We start from the raw sequence: 19,564 nt of genomic DNA on the forward strand, positions 1-19,564 counted from the left end.
TATATTTAATTATATAAGCTTAAAATAAGAAATCTTTTTCTTTCTTTATTAAATAAATTTTATACTTTATTTACTTTTAATATATATTATTTATTTTTAAAGCAATCCTTTAATTAAAATATAGTATAATTAGTTAAATTACTTAATAAGAATAGTTTAATTTTAAAATGAAGTAGTTATTAGTTTATAAATTAATAGTTCTATAAGTACTACTTAAGTAAGCGTAAAGCTAGAGAAAAAGTTCCTAGTGTTTTTCCGCCTACTTATAGCCTTACCTATACTCGTTCTGCTGAACGTGAGAACCTTTTTCATCCGCCTCACCCCAGCTCATTCAATATGTCCCTGCTCAGGCCGCAGTCATTCCTAAGCAACACAATTATTACACATCTAACTCATGCTCGCCTTCTGTCGACGCAGAAACGTCTGACACTGTCATATGATTTGCACGAGCCTGGCAAATCAGCAGCCGGCATCTCCGCACCGGTTTTGTTTCTCCATGGCCTCTTTGGGTCGAAGAAGAACAATCGGAGCATTAGCAAGTAAGCGAAAGAATCTAACCGGCCGTGAGGCGTTTCCTACTGACATTCGACCAGAGTTCTTGCCCGTGACCTCGGGAGGCCGGTGTACGCACTGGTAAGACCTCATCTCAAGTCCTGCGGGTGTGGTTGATAACAGCGGCAGGACCTTCGCAATCATGGAGAATCACCCCATGACCGAAACCATGACTATGTTCACATGGCAGAAGATATCGCCGGCTTCATAGACCAACACGGGCTGCACCAGCCGACAATTATCGGCCATTCCATGTATGTTTTCGCCTACGAATTTGACACCACCATCAGCATGGTGTGCTGACAAGTCAACCTCACAAGGGGCGCCAAGGCAGCCATGGTCCTCGCGCTTCAGTCCCCGGAGATTGTACAGGACATTGTTGCTGTCGACAACGCCCCAGTTGATGCCGTGTTGGAAAGCGCCTTCGGCAAATACATCCAAGGCATGAAGAAAATCGAAGCTGCGAACGTCACCAGACAGGCCGAGGCCGACCAGATCCTCAAGGAATACGAGAGCGTAAGCGTCGACTCTCTCTGCTTGCTGTCCAAGCCCAGCCTTCGTTGACACTGTAACTTCAGTCTTTGCCTATCCGTCAATTTCTTCTGGGCAACTTGCATCGGCCGGAGGCTGGTAAACCGGAGCAGAAGTTCCGGGTCCCGCTCGACATTATTGGTCGCTCGTTGAACTACATGGGTGATTTCCCATTCAAGGACCCGAACCAGGTTCGCTTTGAGAAGCCTGCGCTGTTCGTCCGTGGAACCAAGAGCAAGTATGTGCCCGATGACGTCTTGCCAATTATTGGACAATTCTTCCCCAAGTTTCGTTTGGCAGACATCGATGCTGGCCATTGGGTGATATCGGAGAACCCAGAGGCATTCCGCCAAGGTAAGTGCTTTCCATCCGTGCCCCGTACGAAATACTAGCTGACATGTGACAGCTGTGGTCGAGTTTCTCAAAGGCCCAGAATAGCACGTATCCACCACGCGGCACGCCTGTTACATGGACCTAGATAGCTGGGATGTGTCGAGGATAAACGTGTTTGTATAGACACATAGATAGACAAGCACATAGACATAGAAATGAAAGCCCCGCAGGCATCAATAAAGACTGCGCATCGTAGTCCACCAAAGACAATGGCCTTAAGACGTACGAGGGACGACTGGAACGACGTAGGCCATTTCCCAGGCCATCAACGAGCGCTAGTCGTCTTGTTATTGGCAAGTATCACAAGACGATATGGTCCTACGAGTTGCAGGAACGAAGTCGCATTGGTACTGCGAGAGACTGCCCTTGGTCGAAGACGGACTGCAAAAATCGAGACCGTTCATTCCACATACACACATGACGCCTTTTTCTTTTATATCCTCCAGTCGGATCCCGAAACCCAAGTCTTGCCATCATGATTCGGAAGCGAGGCTGCGTACACCCGGCACACTGTCTTTGAAAGAATTGACCGTTTACCATTTTGAGGTAACCTAGACCCGCAGCCGCCTTAATGCTACGCCATGTGCAACGACCTAAAACAATGCCGGATTCGTTTGCCGGCCGATGGAGCCAGAGTACCCTGCTGCCGAACCATCCTCCGTCTAAGATTTCGTTCCTTAGACTTCCTCCAGAACGCGCTCCTTGAACTCACGCTCGACCTTCTGTCCCTGGTCATCGGTACCAGACTCGCCGTGGAGACCCATGAGGGCACCGAGGTCGAACTTGGGCTGCTTGAGGAGCTTGACCTTGCGGATGTGGACCTGGTTGTGTCAGTCTCCAGTCTTGAGAGGTGGCGGAAGCTAAACATACGTTCTGCAGGGGGTAAATGCCCTGGGTGGACTTCTCGATCTCACGGCCAATGACCTCGGGGATGAGCTTAGAGGTGAGCTGGGTGAGAGTGCAGGTAGAGGCCTCGCGCTGGATGATCTCGGTCATCTTGCGGCGGATGGCACGGATTTGCGAAGAGGCGGCGTATGTCGTCTTCTTGATCTGGTTGGGGCGGCGCTTGGTGAAAGCGATGGCGAAGAGTCTGAGGAGGTAGTCGTCGGTGGTCTTGACGGTGACGTTGGCCTCGATGAGGGTCTGCCACTTGCGGACGAGGGAACGGAGCTTGTCGGAGGTGAAGTCAAGTCCGTGGAAGTTGGTCAAGCAGTTCTTGCCCTGGACCTCGTCGACGCGGAGCTTGACCTTGCGGAAAGCGTGGTCCTCATCCTTCTGGAGATCCGCCAGAGAGACCTCGAGGATACGGCCCTTCAGAGCATCGTTGGCGTTCTTGAGACCGGTGGTTCTGTTCACCAGGGTCTTGCCGACGCTGTAGGTAGAGTTAGTTATTTGCCATTCATCGTCGGTGCATGTCTTTCGATCGTCTCGATGGGTCGTGTTTGATGCTGGGTCGCTGCCGGGGTTCTTCAAAGAAACATCGGGATGGCGCAGAACTCACTCTCTGACGTTGAAGGGGGCCGGGGCCTGCGAGAAGCGCTTTCAGTACTTGCAGCTCTTGAACCTCGAACGAGTAGCGACGATGCTCACCTTGATCTGGTACCAGTCCTTGCGGGAGAAGGGGTCGACGGTCTTCTTCTTGAGGCCCTTCTTGCCCTTGGACAATCTCTTGTTCCTGCGGAAAGAAAACTTGTCAGCGATTGACTTGTGATGCAGGAGATCAAGCCGTGCTCGCGAGCGCAACGGTGGTAGTGATCGTAGTCGTCGTATTTGTCGTCGTCGTCGGTGAGCGAAGGTCTCAGGCAAGGCGCTTACTTTCCAACAGCCATTTTGGGCGGCTGTAATTTGTCTGGCGGATGAACGATGAGTAGGTTGAAAGATTGGAGGGGTGGTGTTCGCTGGTGATAAAATTGAGAGCTCAGGTTGTGTGGGTGAAAATCTTAGCGAGTGTGCCCCGTTGGAATTATGTAATCTGCGCTCAGGGCCACGAACCGCTGCCCCAATTGGTAAGGTAGGTACGTACCACGTTCTGCGTCCGTGCGTACACGTGACCTCTCCCAAGACTTTTTTTTTCCTCTCACAAAAACACCCAAGGTCCGTAGAGGTCAAAATTTTCCGACCCACTCGGGCATCCCTAGGTACCTAGGTAGGTTTCCCCGCCTGCTCAAGTGGCGCCAAGTGTGGCTGGTGAACCCCCCTTCCACAAGGTAGTCGGTCGGCTTCCGTCAGGTCCCGTCCACGCCCGGGTTACCGTCTTGGAGCTCCGGCTGGGCCCGGGGGCTGTCAACGGGACTGGCACCGATGGGCGGCTGGGGGGGGTTGAAATCCCCTACCTAGGTATCTTACCTATGGAACGGGGGAGAGGTTACCTACTGTATCTAGGTAGTGTCTCCAGCGTTATGACGATGTCGCAGTGGACCGGTAGTGTCTCATCCATTGCGAGTTTGGTTTTCCCTCCTGTTTCGTTCCAATCTACACTACCTTAAGGTAGTGTAATTACCTGCGCAGCACGAAGAGTGACTTCCAACAACTGCCTTGGCAACGCTTTCCACTCACATCACCCTGCATTTTGCCTCATCCATAACCAGCTTTGCATTGGATTCCTTCGGGCATTCGCCATGGCATTACTCGGTATGAGATTCTTATTCCTGTCATTTTACTGGTTTGTGTGTGCGGGTATCCCGCCTAAAAGTACAGAATCAAGTCCGTCCATGTCGCAAATTAGTTGACAGACGTATTTCCTAATCCCTCCATATTTCCTCTTGCTCCTTTAACAATTGGCATGTCGTTTGTTCTGTTGTAACCGACAGCCCACACTATCGCCCCCCTCCCCGCGTTCGTCGCTTGCTGCCTCAAATCAGACGCGGCCCTGCTGACAACCTCGCCTTTTCCCACTCTTTGCGTCTATCTGCTGGTCTTCGCCGAACGCTTCCCAGCTCGGCTTAAACCAGCACGCCGCCCAGTCGCCATCGCTTCAATGGGTTTGTTCTTCCACAGCCGAGGCCGTCATTCGCCATCGCCATGTCGTGAAGCCAGGAAACCTCCCACAATCCTTGCAGAACCCGCGGGTACGGGAATAAGGTCGATATATGCCGATCTTTCAATCCTCCCCTCTCGTTCTTGACGACGCCTCGTTCTGGGAAGAGTTGGTGTCTGGCATGTCCTACTATCTTCGCCTCCTCCGACGCCTACTTTCAAACGTCCTCTTCCTTGTCCTCACCACGCCGCTCTCCGTCCCAGGCATCGAAATTGGGAAAGCTGAAGTAGCCGTTCGAGTCTGGCACGCATCGTTGTCAGCGACTTATCTTGGCAGGACTTGGGACTCTGGAGTCGCACGAACAAGAGCGATGCTCCATGGGACCCTGAGCTCGGTTGGCGTTCACATCTTCAGCACTCAGCGATGCCATTGGAGGTGCCGTGCCCGACGTGGGCGAGTATTCGGGGACCGGGCCGGAGTACACAGCGACGCGATTCAGAAGCTCCGTGGCCCTCTGCGTTGACTGTGGGCTTGAAATTGCCCCGCGGCTGGCATTGGATGTGGTTGTAATAGACGGTTCGGTTGCACTGGCTCGCAGAAGTCTTGGCCGACGTCGACGGTCTGGCCGCGGGGATGACTCCCGTCTCGACGTATCTTGCAGGTCTCGGGCAACGGCAGCCATAGTGCTATGCTGGAAAGGAATGGATGGATTGGCCTGTTGGACGGTTGAGCGATCGTGAATGCCAAAGTGCCAGCGCTACGGAGCAAGGGGAAACCATGACTGCTCCTGCCCCTCCCTCCTCGCGCGGGCATCGTGCACATTATCAACACATATCGAGTCCGGCTACCCGGCGGGAGCGTCGGTTCACGGGGGGCCGAGCCTGGTCGATGGTTTTCCGCTGACAGGCCAAGCGGGCAATCATTGGGCCACATGGCCGGTGCCTGATGGGACCGTCTCCCAACTATGTGTCTTGTCATGTATGGGTCGGTGAGCGTTTGTTTGGGCACTTATACGCAAAGCCCATATGCAAGGCCGGCGTCACGCATGCAGCTGCTGTGGGGTTACCAACCGTTTCTTTGACCAGTTCCCGTCACCTCCCGCCCATTCCCGGGCATATCAAATCCAATCACGGCCGGCCCCTCTGCGGACCGGTCAACACCCTGGAACTGGACCTGAAGAAACTGCCACCTGGACACGCGCTACGTGCGCCGTGACGCCCTGTCCGTCTCTGCACACAACACACGCCCGCAGCCCACTTGAGTCTGGCCTGGCCAAGTCCGGCTCCTCTCGTCCGCCTGGTGGTGTAACGACTACGTATGTACGGACGCTACGTGGTTGGACTTTCCGTCCTGCGTCGACAGACTTATTGAGGGAATTACGCAGATATTTAACCCTATGAAACTGTCCTGTACAGAGAGAGTACCATGTCCGCCAATCCCCTCGTCACCATCCGCTCGGTAATACCTACGATGGTACTGCATGGTTTCTATCCTGGCTTTCCCCCCTCATCCCCCCCATCTTCTTCATCCTGCCGACACGACCCGGGTGGAGACGTGCCACCGACACGCCCAGCCGCCATTTCATCGACCCATCTATCCGGAGACCGGCGAGTGTGCGGGAACAACATTGGGGTTGACCGACGCCGAACATGGAGCCCCCTTATCATCCCAGTGCTCACCCAGCTCGCTCGACTCCCAGTTTCTTGGCCGAGCTGCTGTTAAGCCGCCGACCTAACCTCGCCCTTGTCCCGCCCCCGGGCCAGACGTAAAATGCGGAGGCTAGTGGTCGATACTGCGAGCAACGTCAGCCTTCGAGCTCTAGGTACCTGGACCTGGGGAACTTACTCCTCCCAGAGACGGCCTTGGACAGCTCTTAACTCGTCCTCCGTCATACGTTTTCCCGCGGTGAAGTACCCTGGGTGCCACCGTCAGTACTGGGCATTTGGGTCCCGTGAGTTCTTCGAATCATGTTGACTTGCCTGCAGTGATTTTCGCGTCAATCTCAACTCGGGAGTCTGCCGGGATCCACTCCTCTGGCAGCTCTACTCGCTCGTGGATAGGAATGCTATGAAACCCGTCAGCAGATAAGCCCAGCATCGGCCCGGATGGATGGGAAGGGGCCCTGAATCGCACCCTTGTCCGACGATGGCATCGTGCTTCATGCTGTAGGCGATTTATTAGCAATGCTGCTCTGCAGCCGACAGGAAGCATTTCACCCACTTGCTCATGCTGAGCATGCGATCGATCTTGCGGATTCCAAGCCAGTGTAGAATATCCGGCATCAGGGCTTGGAATCGCATGTCCTTGACGCCTGCGATGTTCTCGGTTCTCTTGAAGTAATCTGATGCTCGGTCCTCACCCCGCTTCCGGGCGTTGTACACAACTGTGTCCAATGTCAGCATCCGCAGCGACACGGATATTCGGTGGCTTCCGGTCGGGTCGGACAACGAAAGATAAGGCCCAGGTTCTACTCACGATACTGGCCTCAAATTAGTCACGTTCGTCAGACCGCTGAACAAGCGTTGCACTTACCTTGGTTACTTCGCCGAGAGCCCTTCCTTCCTTTCGAAAGTAAATAACGACGCCACTACCACCATTCTGTGCCTCCTTTACGGCCTCCTCGATGCCGAAGATGAGGTAAGGACGGCATGTGCAGATGTCGGATCCGAAGACGTCGCTACCGTTGCACTGTGTGATCATAAGCATGGGGAATGGCCACGGGCTCGGGACTGCAAACCTCGTCATGGATGCGTAGGGCCAGTCGCACCGACTCGTCCGACATCTTGGCCGGGTCGCCGAAGCAGTACACAGTGAGACCACCTAGTGGTTTGTTCCCGGTCAGCTCTGGCCTGATTTCGACAAGCTTTATCATGGGGCCGAGGTCCGCTCACCAATTGGGGGGAGGAAGACCTTAATATCTCCACGAGTGATCAACTGGCAGACTGGGTAAGTACAAGCACGACTTCCGAGACAAGGACCACACCAACCTCGGGGTAGCTGCCACCCGTGTGCTCGAATAGCGACCTTCTCAGAGCACCCTCATCTGATGGCCAGGGTTAGAAGTGAGCTCAGCAGCAGTTGCATCATGACGAACCAATGCCAAACCGCTCGGCCACTCCAGGTAGGTACCATACCTAGGTGTGGGGTTAGTTGACGTCTTGGAACATCGGTTTTCGCTGGGTGGTCAACATACCGGCTCCACGGCAAATTTGGTCACTGCGAGTTCTCCAAGATTATTGAGGCAGACTTTGCCATCCGGGACGCTTATGGCGAATCAATGAACGAGTACGTTACGCGTGGTAGAAGCTGCTTACAGTCTGCCACTCCGGACACTTTCCTCGAGCTCAGGAAGCTGCCAGAAGTCAGTCGAGACCTCAAATGCCAGGAAGCATACTCTCAACCTTCATGTGAGCCTTTGTAATGGCGATGGTCGGGCGAATATCGACTATGGCCGAGTTTTAGGCCGCGTTTAGACCTAGGACGGGGTTCTCGCATACCGTTGTCTCTCTCAATGGTGTCCTTGAACAGCCACGGTGACAAGTGGCCCCAGGGGTCCATGGCGACAATCTTCTTAGGGTCTCCCCATTGAGGAAATGGGCCGATCTTGGAGGCGGGTTCCGTGTTCGTGAAGTCGGGCCTTGATGTATGAGCTCGTCATTACTGTTGAGGAAATGCCATCACCTACCTGTGTTCCAAATTGAGCTGCTTGCTGGCAACGGCGAGTGCGTAGTAAATGGAGTAAGAACCCCCGCTGAGCCACGTGTCAGTCGGACGAAGCAATCCAGTCGGGCGCCGGCCAAGGCGGGCGAATCTATGGTATTTCACTCACTGGGCTGGATCCAGGCTGTCAGCTCCGACAACATGCGAAGACGAAGGGGAGCAAGGGTTACTAACCTCCAATGGCTGCAGACAAGAATGATTGTCAGCTGGGAGGGCATAAACGCATAGCTTTTGGGCGATATATGTACGAACCGTTGCGTCTTCCAATGGTAGACGAAGATCGGGAGACAACAACTGGCCCTCGGCGATGAGGTTCCGATTCTCCCCAATTCAGGGGAAGAGGTTTGATGCCAATCTGCTTTGGGTACGTGCTAGGAGGCCGAGTCAATAGTGCAATTGGCCACGATCATATCGTCGACGACCAGGGGCCAGTGAGAGACGTACGTGAGGATGATGCGGGACGTTAGACCAGATCGCTGGCTCGGAGAGGAGGGAACGGCCGGAGCCTGCAGAGTCAAGTCGGAGGACTGCTGGTCCGAGCCGCCTGCGGCAGCAGGAAGATTGGGCGTGCCGGGTGGATCGGAGGAGACACCGAGAGACGGACTCGGATCAAGGGCGGCGGCAACATTTGCATCACCGGACAGCTGGTGATACCGCTGGGTCAATGAGTCGACGGCAGCTACAAGATCGGTCTGGGTTTGCTGGATGGAGCGCAGGGAGGTCAAGACCTGGGCCAGGGCCTCATCGCCGGGGTTTCCGTTGCTCATCACGACCCGATTTCAGATGAAAGTCTACAGCACGAGGTAGAGTACTGATGGTGACGAAGTTTCACGGGGGAACGAGCGGAAGCTAGAGGTAGGTAAGGTGAGGTAAGGTAGGGAAGGGGATGTGGTAAAAGAGGGGGATGAAAGGGAGAAAATGGATGAGGAGGACAGTCAAGTGAGACAAGATGAAGTTTATGACCGGGCGCAAGTCAGGACGAGTTGTACTTGTACTTTGGACGGAAGCCAGGAGTTGGGAGCTAGGACGGGATCTACCTAAGGAGGCTTTTGAGAGGGACAGCACACACACTCACAAGACAAGTCGGTGACCACCGATGGCTGGTCCACACGGTCTCCCAGGATGGCAGCGGAAGGGATGAAGAAAAGGGGATGGCTATGTAGTAAACAGCTATTAGCAGCGCGGAACCTGAGTTGATATGCAACAAGGTCGTTTAGATTACGCACCCGATCTCGAACGACTGGATTGGAACTCAGCTATTAGCTGCCCGAGCGAGGCCTGGTGACCTTTCACTGTCGGAAGCCGCCGTGAGCACCGGCCTCGACAACTAAGGTATCTCAGGTGAGGCACCTAGATAGACCTCCCCGCCCCCGTTGCTGCCCCGCCGTGGGAGCTTGCACATGCACATGCACATGCACAAGGACGCCCTGGGGGTCTGGAAGGAGGAGGGGCTGTTTTGCTGGTGAGGGCACTACGGTATTGAGGTAAAATACAGAGGACAAGGTACCTACCTACATTACATACCTTACTTACCTGAGGTATGGTAGGTCGGGTACTTTGTAGACTCAGCATAATGGAAGGTACTACCTTCCTTACCTACTTACCTATCTAACTTGATCACTACCTAGGTACCTTTTAGACTTGTGAACTGGAAGTGCCCATTAACAACAGCACCGACGTCAGTTGGATCTGACGGGAGGTGACGTGAGGCACCGATGCGGGGCTGCGAAGGGACGGAGAGATAAGATACTGGAACAGATCTAAAAGAAGATACCACCTACCTAGGTAAGGTCTGGTGTGGTGCCTTGAGTAACTGGTACGCGGCGGGAAGCGACGCGCCCTGGAAAGATAAGGGATTAAGATCTCCCCACCGGCATAAGGCGGGCTATCCGTACAAACCTGGCCATCTTGGCACCTAATATTACCGCCTCTACCCCCCGACGTTACATAGGTACCTTATGGGATGGGGTGCCTTTTGGCCCCTGTCTCTTCCCCACACTTTCACACCTTAAGGTACTACCTTACCTAGGTAGGAGCCCGAGGAGGTAAGGTAAGATATCTGCCTTCTGTAATGCGCTTTCGTCATTCAGACTAAGGACAGAACTTCTTGAGTATGAGCCGCAAAGATGCGGCGACGATAGAGAGGCAGACAGACAAGTAGCTACATTAATCAACCTTTGATAGAGGCCCGGTATTTTTTTTTCTCGCAGTAAACAACTAAGGTATGCTTTAGATGAGGTGCACGTCCGTCCTAGAGTGAGGTGCTGTTTGACACCGGCTTCAACTATTGGTCGCGGGGCTGGACCGCGATTAAGTGATCGCAGCCCCGACTAGTATAATTACGGCGTACGCAATTCTTCACTGTATCTAACTCACACAATCCTTTGTCTCACTACAAGTTTGTGAAGAGAATTTAAGTACGTTGAAGTACGTTGGCTATGAACTTCATGTTGGTTGCATAAGATGCTACGCGATCCCCTTCGTATCTTTAGGTTAGGTAGGTAGGTATCTTACAGAGTGTATTGCTCCCAACACCACGCTGCACCTGTACATAAAGTACCCGAGTGCCTTAGGTACCTAGGTAGTCCAAGAGCCCCGCTTTCCTGATAAGCCGCCATGATTTTCTGATGAGTTGATAAGAGCTTTTCGCTGCGCCTACCTACCTTACCTAGGTACCTAGGTACCGAGGTACCTTGCTAGGTAGGGCCTACGTCAAGGTATCTAAGGAGGAACCTGAGGTACCTAGTCACCACGACTGCCAGCGCCAGCCTGCCTTACTTACCGAGATGGGACATCGTTTCGCCCGCCTCGCGTTGCGCTGCGCACTCTTCCACATCCTGGCATCGTCTTAGTCGCAACATTTCGCCGTCGCAAATACAAAATTCCATTCGACTTCTCTCGCTCGGTCTCTGTCGCGCACCACGACGGCCTCCCTCCACCGAACCAGGCCGTTTGCTGTAACCCACGCGCCGGTCGCGCCCGTCTTTGACCACCTGCATCATCGCTGACGCAGAACATCCCATCCCACACGGCACCATGGGCAAACGCAAGAGCTCATCCAAGCCCCAGGGCCCCAAGAAGGTTCGTCGTCACGGTCACCAACTTTCTATCGCAATCTGTTTCGCTCATCGCAACCTGCCGCACAGAAAGACCCCCTCCCGACCAAGTTCACGTGCCTCTTCTGCAATCACGAAGACTCCGTAGTTGTAAAACTAGATAAGAAAGCCGGTGTCGGTTCGTTGGATTGCAGAGTGTGTGGCCAGATGTTCCAGTGCAGCATCAACTGTGAGTAATCTCGTTCTCTTTATTCTTGCTCGCTAGTGCTAATCAGTCCCAGACCTTTCGGCCGCTGTCGATGTGTACGGAGAATGGGTGGACGCTGCTGGTGAGTTTGTTCGCCGCAACACGCACGCCCCGTTCGTGCCGGTAGAACCCATTTCTGACATAGCATGCCTAGATGCTGTTGCCAAAGACGCACCCGCTGGTGGAAGCAAGACCGCTCGACGCCCACCTCCAAGCCGACCGGTGAATGACGAAGACGACGATAGAAGATACGGAGGCGAGGGCATTGACGATGATGATTACTAGACGACGTAGTCGTCTTGCGGAACCCACGTTGATGGTCGTTTCCAGAATATCAGTCTTCGGTTCTGGTTTCCCCGCGTACGGTACTGCGCAAGGGCAATAGAATCGGTATACTCCAGAGGTTGAACCCTCTGGCATGGCATTAGACAGTGTAGAAACGGTCGCCAAAGTCGCCGAGGCCGGGAATGATGTAGCTGCGAAGGCTTGTTAGCAATAAGACAGAGTGCACCGCAGTACGCATACTGACTTCTTTTCGTCCAAACCCTGCAGTGCTTGTGATTAGTATCATCATCCAACGAGGCCGGGAGAGACGGCACTGACCTGATCAACAAATGCGGTGACGACTCTGAGCTTTGGGAATTTAGAGGTAAAGTTCTTGATGCCCTCGGGGCTGGCAATCAGATTGAGGAACAGAATACGATCTTCCGGAACGCCCCTGGCCTTGAGAACCTGCACAGCCATGATGGCCGAACCACCTGAAGAGAGGCACATAAGATTAGCACATTACCGTAAGCCAAAGCCACGAAGCCCGTAAGCGAACAGCCGCCTTACTACCCAAAAAGACAGGGGGGACAAGAGAGGGGATTCCGAGCCCGGGGACCGAGGGGTTGGCAACAGCCCATCATACCTGTGGCAAACATAGGATCTAGAAGTAGAACCCAGCGCTGGGCAATGTCTTCGGGCAGCTTATCGTAGAACAGCTTAGGCTGGGCCGTCTCCTCGTCTCGCTGGATCAAAATCTTGCCGATTCTCACAGACCGGCAGCAATCTCGCAAGCCTTGCTCCATGGCCTCGCCAGCACGCATGATGGATACTCCGCAGATCTTGCCCTGGAACATGAGGCCCGAGTAAGTACGTCCAACGGGCGTGGTCACATCATGCTCAACGGTAGGCAGGTGATTCAGACCCTCCTCGACCAAAAGCCGGATGATGCGGTTAGAGTAGAAGATAAAATCGCCACGTTCAGTGTTCTTGTCCCGGATGATGCTGGGGCTATGTTAGCAGCGCACGTGGGATCGAGGATCTAGATTCACTATCTCCCCAGACAACCGAGACATGTGAGAGCATGTCAGGGAGAGCCATTGCAAAGAGGGACAAGGTACTCACGTCAGGAGGGCAATGAGTTGGGGAGTCTGAGAGAGGATGGTAACGTTATCCAAATTCATCTCGGTCGAGACGGTTGCCGAAGGCTTTTGGCTCTCTGAGCGGTACAACGGTCCAACACACTGGGTAGGGCCACTGGCGCCAGCAGCGGGCTTTGAATCTTGGCTCGCCATGTTTGGTAGTGTCTGATGGTGGCTTGATCTAGATATTCCTGAACGAGACGAGACAGAATAAGTCCAGGCGTAGTGGGCGACAACGACAGTCGGTGTGTGAGGGGTTGCAAGGGCTAAGACTGAGTGAGAGCTTGACCGAACACAATATCGCTCGACTTTTCAAGGTAGAAGAGACCAGGTGGTGTTGTGTCTGAGAGAAAGAGTTAGAATAAAGCACTGGAATGCAAACTTGCGATTGCCCCGATACAGGATGCGCGATAGGCTCCAAAAGGTCAAAATAAGGACGGGAGTGTTATGAGACGCAATGGAGCTCGCCGTCTGCCGTCCCAATGCTTTTGCTTGGGCGTACTTAGGGTACAGTTAGAGAGGTATGCTGGCACCGGGGAACCTAGGCAAGTTCACTCTCAAGCCGCAGGTCTTTTAGGTAAGAGACGCCAGATAAGGGTCTCTGTGGAGTATGAGAGGGGTTTTCCCAGGTTGTTGCACTACACTACCTACCTACCTATCTTATCCAATCAATAAAAGTACACTGTAGGTACCTACCTACCTTAGGTACCGACGGATCAATAGCCCCAATTTTGACTAGATGTTCCATAATATCCAAAGGTGGTGAGGGTATCTGCATACATCACTTAATATCGGTGATGTGATTATAAATCCGGGGTATGCAGATATCGAGAAGCGCAGCAAGCAACGCACCAGGAGGTACGTGCCCCATTCCGTAAGACGACAGCAATGCGCATGGAACCTGCCTTCAATTCAAGGAGAAACGGGACAAGCCAATGAATGGAACAGGCAAGAGCAGGAGACCCCAGACTCATCTACATCAACTTCAAAACACCTTCCATCAACGACCTTCTATGTCCCTCGCAACCTTGCTCCATAACCCAAGATACTGATTGCCATTTGTCGCACTGCGAAACATCAGCTTCCCAGATCTCCATCCATCCAGCCTCCCGTCTCACTTGACTGTGTCTCCATCCTCCGCTAAGGACCTCGTCGCATGCGCTACGCATTTGTAGGATTAGCCGCCTATATTCACGGTCACCACAAAGTCACGTCGAAGCCACGGTCGCAATCTGGCTCGTCCTTGCACCCCATTCTTACCTGACGAACAGTCAACAACAACAACAACAACAACACCAACAATTACCACCCCACACAGGTTCGAACAAGAGCTCCCGTCCTATACCTGCCCAGCCATCCTACTGCCGTCCGCCGGCATCCCATGTATGGAGCGCATTGCTCGCTTCTCGCTACTACGCGACAACCGACGTTCCCCATCACATTGCAGTATCGTTTAAGGTAAAGCTGCTGCAGAAAACATACAAAAATGGCTACCAGAGAGGGGCCTAGCGTTCCTCGCAAGAAGACGACGACCTATGGCAAAACATCCCGCAAACGACCGATCCACGCATTTCTCGAGCTGACAAACGGATCATCGAGTACGTCGCGACCCTCTCATGATGAGGGGCAGAGGAGCCCGGCGCAGCACTCCGTCGCAGATACAGATCGAGATCCCTACGATCTACCCGATGACCACCCTGAATACCCGCCGATTCCTCGACGAGTTGGACCGCAACGGGATGCACCGTCGACCGCGCAATCTGGTGCCGCAGGAAGCTTCAAGAAGAGAAAATTACCGGGAGCCGTTGCAGCCAAGGTTGAGCGCAAGGCGGACACAAAGTCTTCTGCCAGCACTTCGCAAGCGACAGTAGCCTCCACCTTCCGCGCAGCCAAACCGCCCTTGATGCCGACTACTTCAACTACGCGCGTGGCAAAGCCCGAAACAAAGCCTACGCCCAAGTCTTCTGCGCCGAGAACAGCCTCCATGCTCAAACCTCCCGCCTCCAAGACGACGTCTGCGCCAAAGCCCGCGGTCGAGAGACCTGGGAGTTCTAAACAGATCCAGGCTTATTCTTCCAAGTCACATGCCTTGATGGAAGTTCAGCTTCGGCAGAAGAACGATGATAGCTTGCAAATACGACAGAAAACACCGATGTGCTCGCTCAAGCCAGAGCCGAGAATTGGGCAATCATCCACGACTGATATCGAATTATCTCCCACGAAACCGAAGAGACCACCCGAACCGAGACGTGTGCGCTTGATTGACCAGCTCGCGGCACAAAACGAGGACAGCTCTGAATACGAGTCGGATACTTCAGAAGAATCGTTTGAAGATACGGATCAGATCGGCGAAGATGATGTTTCTCTCTCTACTCCGGCTATGCCAACAGACGCCGTGACACCAAAACCGTCAGCGCGACCAAAGCAGCTTCTGAGCCTGAGAAAGTTTAAATCAACGTATGGCGAGCAGCGGACGTTGAAAGCAGACGACCAAAGCGGAGACGGTCTTGGCAGTCAGATGAGCATGGGCATCGACAGCCAGTACGACCTTTCGCCGCCGCCAATGTCTAAACTATCCTCTTTTGCGTTCGAAGAGGAGGAGATAGATGGGGAATCATCATCAAAGGGGGGAGGCATCATTGACATCCATGCGCTCAGACAGGCTGGTGCAAACCATCGTTTTGCGGACAGCATGGCAGATTTACTCGACAGGGTTGGCACCCCCCAACCGCCGAAAACACAATCATCACGCTCGAGACGCACGGCATTGTTGGAACTTGCAAGCAAACTCCGGGACAAGACTTTTGTCCGTCAATTTCGGGACCAAGGTGCCAAGGACGCCTTGTTCCGGGCTATTGGAGCGGAAGAGGACCTTGTCAGCGGCTTCATCCTCACATCCGTTCTCCTGGTGCTATTCACGTCTTATTCAGTGCCTCATCTCGTGCCGCAGCTCCAAACCGAAGGAATTGCGCAGCTGGCCTCCAGGATGTTTGACGAAGACGAGGACCTAGCGAACATCGCTTGCCAGCGCAAGTCGAACCTGTCCAAAAACGCACAGGCATCTCTGGGTGTCTTAAAATCGACCTTGCAAAAACTGGATGTATGGAAGGGTTCGCCACCAGCAAAGTTGTCGCCGCGAATTTTGGCCCTCAAAGTACTCTATGTGCTGTGCAAGGACAGTGACGGGCCGGCTACTTGGGACATACTAGCGGGCTTGACCGATCACCTGTTTGGCTTCGTCAAGAAAGGCTGGGAAACAAGCCGCGAACAGGGCATGGGTGCAACAGAGGGCGGAATTGCTCTGTCCCTTCTTGAAGGTTACTCTATTGCAGCCATGCAATCAGAAGCTGGTCCCCGGTGGACAAAACGATATTTGCCTATTCTTGCAGATGTTCTCACGGCGGCCATGGCGCGACCCATGGATCAGTTCGGCGACTTTGAGGCTACGACATTGAAGTTGGCCCTGAACACGACAAACAATAACCCGTCCGCTGCTGGTGCCTTTAGCAGAGGCGAACTATTTCGGGAACTCGCCGCAACTAGTTTTACGGCGTTCGAGTTGCTAGAGAAATCTGTCCGCAAAGGAGCATTCTCTAACGAAATTTACGAGATGCTCATGCTGATGCTGGGTGTGATGATAAACACCTCGGAACACTGTCCTTCGACGCGCAAATCTGTAGATTCTTGGCAACAGGATGATGCATCACCGTTGGATAAACTGATTGGAGTTTACCTCGACAATCGAGAGTCAGCCGTCATGGTAAGTGATCTGTCTTGAGTGTATGATTTGAAGTGAGGCTGATTTCATTGAACGACAGGCCGACTCAGTCGAGAAGACATCTGTTGCTGTGGCCCATGGATACCTAGCGATCCTACTAGGCTATCTGTGCCTCGGTTCTCAGGCTCGGCGGCGGCTGGAAGAAAAGAGCCAAGGGAGGGGAATCAAGTACCTCCTTGACTCCATCCAGGAATTTATGACGTTGCACGCGAAGGTGGACACAGACGAGTTGACGACAAGCCTGCAAAATCTTGTCAATGAGTTGAGGCAAAAATACAGACAGTCGACTTGATAACGGCTAAAGTAGGATTATACATGATTGCCACGAGGAAATGCGATACGACGGCAGGATGGGTTTTGAAAGGATGCAATTGCCCACGAGACGGCGGCATAAGTACTCTATTTATCTTTGGGTGCCATCAGCGCGCCTTGGTTTTTGAAGGGTAGTAAACCTAAAGTGAGCCAGCGTTCTGTCACAGTGATTGACCAACACGCTTCCAACATGGGTCAGAATGTATGGTCGGTTCAAGAGAAGCAGCAGATGGGGAGAGGTCGCTTTAGAGAAGGCGGTCACGAGAATGGGCCTCCAGTAGAAGCATTTCCATTCTTGTCGTGGGGCACGACATAACGGCACAAGAGGTGGGCTCCGAAGATACCAGCGAACCAAGGGTTGGGTAGATAGAGGCAGTGCAGGCTTGAGACGCGCGGGATCACTTGGTAGATAACCACAAGGGACTGGACGCATATAGACGAGACATATCAGCAAAATTGCGGTGGTTTGAATGAACCCAGGCTTTGAGTTAAGGTATCGCAGGCAGTGGACACTGACTACCTACCTTACCTTACACCACGGGACCCCGCGGGCCCCACCATCCGCAAATCCGGCTGCGACAGTGCGCCGATAGGTAGCCACCCAGGTATCCGTACCTCGAGTGAGGTAGGTAGGCAGGCAGGCAACCCAGTTTCATTCCCGCGCATTAATCGACCATCTGCGAGGATACAAAGTCTCGGCTCCTTTTCGACCTTCCCGCCTGTTTGACTTGCTTTGCCTGCACGTTCCCGTTCGCCTGCTGCTATCCCGGAATAACTCATTGTAATCGTGGCCGTACCTGGTCCAGTTCCAGTTCGGGTGACTAGTTTCCCCCCACCCCTCGCCTTGAAAGAGCAACTCGGCCCTCCGTCATACCCTTAAGGAACTTGCCGCACCCGTCAAACTTCCTTCCTCCAAAGGGGCAAAGACACCACAGCTCCTCCAAACACCCACCAAGTACACACACCAAACGATACCTGCTCTTCCTTGTGACCGCCTAAATGCCGGCGCCGAAGAACAGGAAGGTGGCCATTGTTGGCAGTCGCTCCGTCGGTATGTCGAGCCCCTCGCCCTCTCTCTGCATCGGCCTGGCCCAGCATGTCATGTCGCCCTTGTTTGCGTGTCGAGAAAAACCAATCGGGTCGATGACGTATGTGCCTTGCTGACTCTTTTGCTACCACACAGGCAAATCGTCGCTTGCCGTCCAGTTCGTGGACGGCCACTTCGTCGACAGCTACTACCCGACCATCGAGAATACATTTAGTAAGACTATCCGTTACAAGGGACAGGAGTTTGCGACCGAGATCGTCGACACCGCCGGCCAAGTATGTCACATGCTTCCCATCCCGATCAACGAGCCTCGCGCATGGTCATCGCGATGGCAAACAATCACTGACGCTACCTTTCCAATCCCACAGGATGAGTACAGTATCCTGAACTCGAAGCACTTCATTGGCATCCACGGTTACATGCTTGTATACTCGGTATCGTCACTGCCATCTTTTGAGATGGTCCAGGTCATTCGCGAGAAGATTCTAAATCACCTCGTACGTCCACAGCCTTCGTTTTCCCCTTGACCAAATAGACACAGCTAACTCAGTGTTCGCGTGCAGGGCACCGAGTCGGTACCCATTGTCATCGTCGGCAACAAGAGCGATCTGCGCCCCGAGCAACGACAGGTCAGCGCCGAGGAAGGAAAGAAGCTTTCCGAAAGGATTCAGTGCGGGTGGACCGAGGCCAGCGCGCGATATAACGAGAACGTCTCTAAGGCTTTCGAAATACTAATTGCCCAGATTGAGAAGGCGCAAAATCCAAATGAGGCAGCAGAAGGTGGCAAATGCGCCCTCATGTAGTATCCCATAGACCCAATCTCTCTGGGTCAATCCCACCGCTGGTTCTGTTTTGGTTCATTGAGTTTGCCTGCATGATACCTTAACCTCCCTCAGTTTCTCGGTGGGAAGCATCGACTTGGGTGGTTCATGCCGAGATGAGCTCGGCCTCATCGCAATGTTTGCACCGCTCTACAAATGCTCTATCCCCTGCGATATACTCCCAATTTTCCATAGTAGCCTGTGTTTTAATTACACCTATACGTTGATGGCTTACGTTTCATTTGATGGCTGGAACATGCCGGGGTTTCGAGATAAGATAAGGAAGGCAATAAATGGTTGCATTAAAAACAAGAAGTTGCCTTACCTTCAGCTATGGCTTGCATGGCCGTTATCCCTGATTCAACCTATCCAACTCACGCCTTGGACACCTACCTCCGCCGGGCCACTACTGAACCCATGCTTAAGGGACTCTGTACCCAACTGTGGCCCCCTGCTGCTTACCGACAGGGCGCCTGAACTAAGGTAGGTGACTACTGACTTTTTAGGCACCTCGCCTTACCTTTTTTTATGCGCTTCACCTGACCGACCGTCAGCCCCTCACGCCTTTCCTAGCAACCCTATACCCGTGGGCGCTAAGGGAAAATTCAGCCCACTACACATAGTAGGGGAAAAAAAGGGCTACTAGTCTAAAAAGGGGTTACTACGCTAAAATACTAAAACCCACCCTTTTTAGTACTACTTATATATATTAAAAATATTACT

The 19,564-nt window shown here is 53.2% G+C and overlaps 5 protein-coding genes across 5 annotated transcripts; 3 read left to right on the forward strand and 2 right to left on the reverse strand.

Annotated features, from left to right (window-relative positions):
* Window positions 1-336: 336 nt before the first annotated feature.
* Window positions 337-1,521, forward strand: CkaCkLH20_13041 (alpha beta fold family; the record flags this gene model as incomplete). The annotated part of the gene is made up of 6 exons (XM_038895752.1): window positions 337-539; window positions 594-633; window positions 682-806; window positions 873-1,068; window positions 1,131-1,437; window positions 1,490-1,521. 6 exons carry the CDS (start codon window positions 337-339, stop codon window positions 1,519-1,521), a joined length of 903 nt encoding a protein of 300 aa, XP_038738905.1.
* Window positions 1,522-2,153: 632 nt separating this feature from the next.
* CkaCkLH20_13042 (putative GTP cyclohydrolase II) lies at window positions 2,154-8,940 on the reverse strand (the record flags this gene model as incomplete). Its single annotated transcript, XM_038895753.1, has 21 exons — window positions 2,154-2,297; window positions 2,347-2,848; window positions 2,978-3,003; window positions 3,067-3,151; window positions 6,133-6,245; window positions 6,299-6,368; window positions 6,429-6,518; window positions 6,587-6,616; window positions 6,674-6,836; window positions 6,929-6,932; window positions 6,986-7,141; window positions 7,191-7,273; window positions 7,345-7,387; window positions 7,441-7,496; window positions 7,548-7,587; window positions 7,647-7,716; window positions 7,768-7,805; window positions 7,855-7,898; window positions 7,951-8,090; window positions 8,139-8,204; window positions 8,618-8,940. The coding sequence occupies 21 exons, from the start codon at window positions 8,938-8,940 to the stop codon at window positions 2,154-2,156; spliced, it is 2,286 nt and encodes a 761-aa protein (XP_038738906.1).
* A 2,269-nt stretch (window positions 8,941-11,209) lies between these two features.
* On the forward strand, window positions 11,210-11,761 carry CkaCkLH20_13043 (uncharacterized protein; the record flags this gene model as incomplete). The annotated part of the gene is made up of 4 exons (XM_038895754.1): window positions 11,210-11,254; window positions 11,320-11,458; window positions 11,511-11,558; window positions 11,631-11,761. 4 exons carry the CDS (start codon window positions 11,210-11,212, stop codon window positions 11,759-11,761), a joined length of 363 nt encoding a protein of 120 aa, XP_038738907.1.
* A 139-nt stretch (window positions 11,762-11,900) lies between these two features.
* CkaCkLH20_13044 (uracil phosphoribosyltransferase) lies at window positions 11,901-13,035 on the reverse strand (the record flags this gene model as incomplete). The annotated part of the gene is made up of 5 exons (XM_038895755.1): window positions 11,901-11,952; window positions 12,006-12,022; window positions 12,080-12,234; window positions 12,387-12,745; window positions 12,866-13,035. The coding sequence occupies 5 exons, from the start codon at window positions 13,033-13,035 to the stop codon at window positions 11,901-11,903; spliced, it is 753 nt and encodes a 250-aa protein (XP_038738908.1).
* A 1,333-nt stretch (window positions 13,036-14,368) lies between these two features.
* On the forward strand, window positions 14,369-18,823 carry CkaCkLH20_13045 (uncharacterized protein; the record flags this gene model as incomplete). The annotated part of the gene is made up of 5 exons (XM_038895756.1): window positions 14,369-16,642; window positions 16,701-16,776; window positions 18,156-18,295; window positions 18,389-18,517; window positions 18,584-18,823. 5 exons carry the CDS (start codon window positions 14,369-14,371, stop codon window positions 18,821-18,823), a joined length of 2,859 nt encoding a protein of 952 aa, XP_038738909.1.
* Between the last annotated feature and the right edge of the window lie 741 nt (window positions 18,824-19,564).

This window comes from Colletotrichum karsti (assembly GCF_011947395.1).
Source record: "Colletotrichum karsti strain CkLH20 chromosome Unknown Scaffold71, whole genome shotgun sequence".
Lineage (NCBI taxonomy): Eukaryota > Fungi > Ascomycota > Sordariomycetes > Glomerellales > Glomerellaceae > Colletotrichum > Colletotrichum karsti.